Source organism: Eschscholzia californica, unplaced genomic scaffold, assembly GCF_041429995.1.
Source record: "Eschscholzia californica isolate CP2 unplaced genomic scaffold, dmEscCali1.0.p SCAF_6, whole genome shotgun sequence".
In the NCBI taxonomy this organism is placed as follows: Eukaryota; Viridiplantae; Streptophyta; class Magnoliopsida; order Ranunculales; family Papaveraceae; genus Eschscholzia; species Eschscholzia californica.
Window position 1 is genome coordinate 6615470 of NW_028238483.1, and position 6461 is coordinate 6621930.

General features: G+C 34.5%; 1 protein-coding gene across 1 annotated transcript; it reads left to right on the forward strand.

Moving 5' to 3' along the window:
* Positions 1-520: 520 nt before the first annotated feature.
* Positions 521-4648, forward strand: LOC147531016 (receptor-like protein kinase 7). Its single transcript, XM_086647911.1, has 2 exons — positions 521-3236; positions 3838-4648. Exons 1-2 carry the CDS (start codon positions 686-688, stop codon positions 4239-4241), a joined length of 2955 nt encoding a protein of 984 aa, XP_086504037.1. The 5' UTR covers positions 521-685; the 3' UTR covers positions 4242-4648.
* Positions 4649-6461: the final 1813 nt, after the last annotated feature.

Here is a 6461-nt window from a genome sequence, read left to right on the forward strand (position 1 = left end):
GCTGACATTTATCTAGAAGTTAACGTTTTTCGTCCACGTGGGGTTATAAATCAAAAGTTGGGGGTGTAGTCCTTATATCGATATAAAAGTGGGGGTCAATGTAAAAGAGTCATACATAAGGACATTTTTGTCCTGATTCACATGTGTGATTTGCACAACTGACATTTAATTAGAAGTTCACGTTTTCCGTCCACGTGGGAATGTAAATCAAAAGTAAAAAAAAAACGGGAGCGTAATCCTAATATCTATATAAAAGTGGGGGTCAATGTCAAAATCTCGCTAGTTACTTTGGTCTCTCTTACCTGAGTAGTTTTTTTTTGAAAATTTACTACGATCAACGATAGTCATAATATTTGGCATTGATACATCAAAGATGTGATAAGCTCGATAACCGCTCCTTCAAATTCTTACAAAACTATGACCTAAAGTCCAACTAAACTATGACCTAAAGTCTAACTACATTATTTATACCTAATAATCTCAATTCAAATAACCAAAGATTCCACCAGGATTCGAACTTAGTACCTCCGGGACATTGTAGAGTTTATGTAACACCTTGGAACCACTAGGGCAACTAGATGTTGACCTCTTCTTACTTGAGTAGTTGAGGAGCTATGATTTCCATATAAACAAGACTCGACCAAAGAAATTAAGAAATTTCTTCTTCCTTCAACGCAGCCAAGAAATGGCAAGGCCATGGGGTTTCTCTATCCAACTTCTCCATCTTCTCTATTTTCTCTTACACTTTTCATCTGCAAGATCTGATGAGCTTTCAATCTTACTGAATTTCAAATCATCTTTTCAAAATTCCAATACAAATCTCTTCAATACATGGAACCCAACTTCATTTCCATGTAATTTCACCGGAATTGTCTGTAACAATAATCAAATGGTGAAAGAAATCAATTTTCCAAATAAAAATTTAAAAGGAAATCTTCCTCTTGATTCCATCTGCAATCTTCAATTCTTAGAAAAACTAGACCTTGGAATGAATTCCATTTCTGGAGTTATTTCTCAAGATTTGAACAACTGTTCTAAGTTAACTTACTTGGATCTTTCTAATAATTTGTTATCTGGGTCATTTCCAGATTTCTCAAATTTATCAGAATTGAGTTTCTTGAATTTGAATATGACTGGAATTTCTGGTTCTTTTCCATGGATTTCACTTCAGAATCTTAAAAATCTTACATTTTTAAGTATTGGAGATAACCCATTAAACCCAGGAGAATTTCCATTAGAAGTACTCAAACTTGATAAACTTTACTGGCTTTATTTAACAAATTGTAGTCTTTATGGAAGAATTCCAGCAGGAATTGGAAATCTGAAGAAACTTGAAAACCTAGAACTTTCAACTAATCAATTAAATGGTGAGATACCAAAAGAGATTGGTGAATTAACAAATCTTCAACAACTTGAGCTTTATGAGAATGAATTTACTGGAAAAATTCCTGTGGGTTTAAGAAATCTGAGTAATCTGATTAATTTTGATGCTTCTACTAATAAACTGGAAGGGGATTTATCAGAATTAAAGTATTTGAAGAATTTGGTTAGTCTTCAATTATTTGAGAATGAATTTTCTGGTGAAGTTCCTGTTGAATTTGGGGATTTCAAGTTTCTGGTTAATCTGTCTTTATATACAAATAAACTTACTGGTTCTTTACCTCAAAAACTTGGTTCTTGGGCAGATTTTGATTTCATAGATGTTTCTTCAAATTCATTTACAGGTCCAATTCCACCTGATATGTGCAAGAATGGGAAAATGAAGAAATTATTAATGCTTCAGAACAATTTTAGTGGAGGAATTCCAGAGAATTATGGTTCTTGTTCTTCGATGATTCGATTTCGAGTAAGTAATAATTCTCTATCAGGTATTGTTCCTTCAGGAATTTGGAGATTACCCAATCTTAATTTCCTTGATCTTTCTTTAAATAAGTTTGAAGGTTCATTGACTTCTGATATTGGTAATGCTAAATCTTTAGCTCAATTACATATCAATAACAATCGATTTTCAGGTCAATTACCAGAAGAGATTACCCAAGCATCATCACTTGGTCTAATTGATATAAGTTATAATCAATTATCTGGTAATATTCCATCGAGTTTAGGAGATTTAAAACAACTTGATACCCTGCTTTTACAAGAAAATTCGATTTCGGGAACCATTCCTGATTCCTTAAGTTCTTGTTCTCATCTTCACAGTCTAAATCTTGAACACAATTCGATTTCGGGTAAAATTTCATCTAGTCTTGGATCTTTACCTTCACTCAATTCATTAAATCTAGCAAGAAACCAACTTTCAGGTCATATTCCTTCAAGTTTATCATCTTTAAAGTTTAGTCTTTTAGATTTATCGTATAATCAGTTAACCGGGCCAATCCCTCAAGCTCTGTCTGTCGATGCATACAAAAACGGGTTCATGGGTAATCCGGGTCTTTGTAGTTTGGATTCAAATTTCCTCCGTTCGTGTTCATTAGACTCAAAGAAATCAAACAAACTTCGAATAATCATATCGTGTTTACTCGCCCTTATAACATTACTCTTGATTTCACTTGCTTACTACTTTGTCCGAAGACGAACAAAAGATGAAGATGATAGTAGTTCACTGAAATCAGATTCTTGGGACTTGAAGTCTTTCCACGTTTTAAGTTTTAGTGAACAAGACATCTTGAATGCTGTTAAGCAAGAAAATATAATTGGTAAGGGTGGGTCAGGAAATGTTTATAGAGTTGTTTTAGATAATGGAGTTGAATTGGCAGTAAAACATATATGGAATTCAGACTCGGGTAATGGAAAAAGTCGGAGTAGTACCGCGATTTTGATGAAACGATCCGGAAATATGACAGAATTTGATGCAGAAGTAGCAACTTTAAGTTCAATACGACACGTAAATGTAGTGAAATTGTATTGTAGTATTACAAGTGAGGATTCAAGTATGTTGGTTTATGAATATTTACAAAATGGTAGCTTATGGGATCGTATGCATACTAGTCGAAAGAATGAACTTGACTGGGAAACAAGGTATGATATAGCTGTCGGAGCAGCGAAAGGATTAGAGTATCTTCATCATGGTTGTGATAGACCGATTATTCACCGAGATGTTAAGTCGAGTAATATTTTGCTTGATGAGTTCTGTAAGCCACGAATTGCGGATTTTGGTTTGGCAAAGATCCTTCAGATGGATACTGCGAAAGATTCGACCAGAGTCATTACAGGAACACATGGATACATCGCGCCAGGTAAGACCAGTTTCCATTTTTATTTTAGGTATAATTAGAACTCAGATTCAAATTCAGACAACCAGCACCTAAGTTAGTGATTGAGTGGAAAAAAAGTTTAAGGTGTCCAAATCTTAAATTGATTCCTCGAATAAACTACAATACAAATAACTTACAACAAATCGAACCTCTGTGGTTCTAAATGTTTTCTAACAAATTCTGAAGTTCATAAAACTAACAAATAAAGTTTCTTGAAAAACTATGTCAAATGAGAAAGAATATCGTTTTAGTATAAGTTTTATAATTGGGATTTACAAAAGATTTTGCTTTAAGAATTGTTTTCTTGTTTAATAAGAGAAAAGATCTTCCAAATACAAGAAATAGAAGAAAAAGTAAAAAAAAGAAATCCTTTTCCGTTCTAAAACATGTCCTTTGTTATTGGTTGCTTTTTAAAATAATTTTCTACAAAACAATGAACTTATCTAGAATTTAATGTCTCTAAACAATGAATATTCCTTGTGAGAAAGAGAACTATGTATCTCACACGAAAATGACGAGATCATTAGTTTTTTTCTAGTGATAATCTTTTTTATTGACATCTTTACTTAAATATGTGGTGCAGAATATGCGTACACGTACAAAGTAAACGAGAAAAGTGACGTGTATAGTTTTGGCGTGGTCCTGATGGAACTAGTAACAGGAAAGAGACCTATCGAGCCAGAATTTGGAGATAACAAAGACATAATACATTGGGTATCAACAAAAGTGACTACTCGAGAAAGTCTTATGAGTATAATAGACTCAAATATCTCAACAGATCTTAGAGAAGATGCAGTGAAAGTATTGAAGATAGCTGTTTTATGTACATCTAAGCTACCCTCAATGAGGCCTTCCATGAGAACTGTTGTTCAAATGCTTGAAGATGTTGAGCCATGCAGATTCTTAAGTATAAAAGTTGATAAAGATGACGACTCAATCGAGAAAGAGAGCTTTGAGGGTAATAATAAGTTCAAGAATAGGCCTTAAGATAGAGAAAGAAGAATCAATAGTTCTACTGTCAAAGTAGATGAACAATCACTTGTTCTATTGTCTATTTAGATGCAATCATGGTAAGAAAAATGTGATTGGTTTCATACGGTTGCACAAAGTGCAATGGGTACTCACATGGTTGCATCCAACTAGACAATAAAAATGGTCAAGAGACGATCGAAGAATATCTCTTGTTAAAGAATATCGTTGTTTGCAATGAATCAGATCGAAATGGAGAAGGCGAAGGAACATGAGGTGTAAGAGAACTTGTAATAAGACTTGTATGTTCGCAATTGTAACTAATTTTTGTAATTACTAGTTTTAAGTTTGAGTTACGATGTAAGATAGTTTTTGCAACATTATGAATATAACCTAATCCTTAATACGTCCGATGATGCTCTAAACTTGATTTCAAAATCATCTAGAACAAAAATATAATAAGATGTTTTTTTCATCAACTTGCAGCTGCAGGTATTGAGACTTAGTCATACACCACAAAGAATAATATAATCTTTTTTTAATCATTAAGTTAATCAATCAAATTAATCCAATAATGTGACTATTATTCTGTAGTGTGAACATATAATATTCATGTAGAGTTTTGTAAAAGTCACATGCTTCTAGAGTGGTGCCCCACTGTCAATGAAAATGCACCCCCAAGGCCCCACCTTTTCCTTGTCCTTACTACATGTCCCATGAAAGAATATCCTTGCTAAATTTTATTGAATTTTGTCTTTTTTTAAGCCATTTCGTCAAAATTTGATACAATGGCTATGCTCGGATGGATCTCCATCCACTTGTCATTCCACCAAAATTTGGTGAATTGTGAATAGTGGATTATTAAAAAGGTTATTTCCTTAATGACCCCCAACTTTGTGACTAGCTTCCCGCCTGGTGCCCTACTTTACGAGAAATACTCATATAGCCTTCTTCCGTTATAACACCGTTACTCTCTCTCTTCCATCATGTTTTCTCTCTCTGACCGAGATCTAGATATGTTCTTCAAGAACAGATCTCGGTCTGTTCTTCAAGAACAGATCACTCCGGCGAAGGTCTCCCTTCGCCGGAGTAATTTTAGAGAGAGAGAGGAACAGAGAAATTTTTTTTTTTTCAATTTGAAGCTCGCCGGCCGGAAATTTGGTCGGTCGGCGACCTCTGCCGGAGAAGGTCGTGAGTTAGCAGAGAGAGAAAACATGATGGAGGAGAGAGAGTGACGGTGTTATAACGGAAGGGGGCCATATGGGTATTTCTCGTAAAGTAGGGGGCCAGGCGGGAAGCTAGTCACAAAGTTGGGGGCCATTAGGGAAATAACCCTTATTAAAATTGCTTGTCAAATGAAAATTTAATTATTTTATGTCCGATTTTATTTATTCTTTTTTTTGAGATAAACGAGAGTTTCAATCATAGAAGGAATACATTCCAACAAACTACATGTTTTGATGATTTTGACTCCTTTGAGTACAACATGGATTTACTCAAGTAAATAACAAAATGAAACTTACAAAACTAAAGACAACATAAATGGAAGAACAAGATTGCAAAAATAAAATAAAGTAAAAAGACCCTAAAAGTCACAAATAAAAGATCCTAAAAATCACAAAGGAGACCCTAAAGGTCGTGAATTATAATAGAGTTAATTCCTATTTGGCTCCTACTTTGTGACCAGCTTCAAATATGGCCCCCAAAATTCAGTAAATTCAAATATGGCCCCCTATTTTCATACAAATGTCATAACTACCCCTCCTATTAATGTATTTTCAAAACAAAATAAAAAAGAAAACCTAAATTCCACCTCACTTCCCTCTCCACCACTCATCTCTCTCACAACTCACCTCTCTCTCTCTCTCTCTCTCTCTTCAACTCAAGGAAAATTTCTTGGCCGACGACCTTCATCGGAGAAGAGAGTGATGAGTTGGAGAGAGAGAGAGAGGTGAGTTGGTGAGAGAGATGAGTGGTGGAGAGGGAAGTGGTGGGGAGGGAAGTGATGTGACATTTAGGTTTACTTTTTTATTTTATTTTGAAAATACATTAATAGGAGGGGTAGTTATGGCATTTGTGTGAAAATAGGGGGTCATATTTGAATTTACAGAATTTTGGGGGCCATATTTGAAGCTGGTCACAAAGTAGGGGGCCAAATAGGAATTAACTCATTATAATACTTAATTATATATAATCAGAACGGGCGAAGTAGAGATGAATTATGGTTTCAGCAAAAGT

Coding starts and splice junctions, on each gene's coding strand:
- LOC147531016 (XM_086647911.1), top strand. CDS start 686: ATGGCAAGGCCATGGGGTTTCTCTATCCAACTTCTCCATCTTCTCTAT. Junction 3,237..3,837: donor ACATGGATACATCGCGCCAG/GTAAGACCAGTT, acceptor TATGTGGTGCAG/AATATGCGTACACGTACAAA.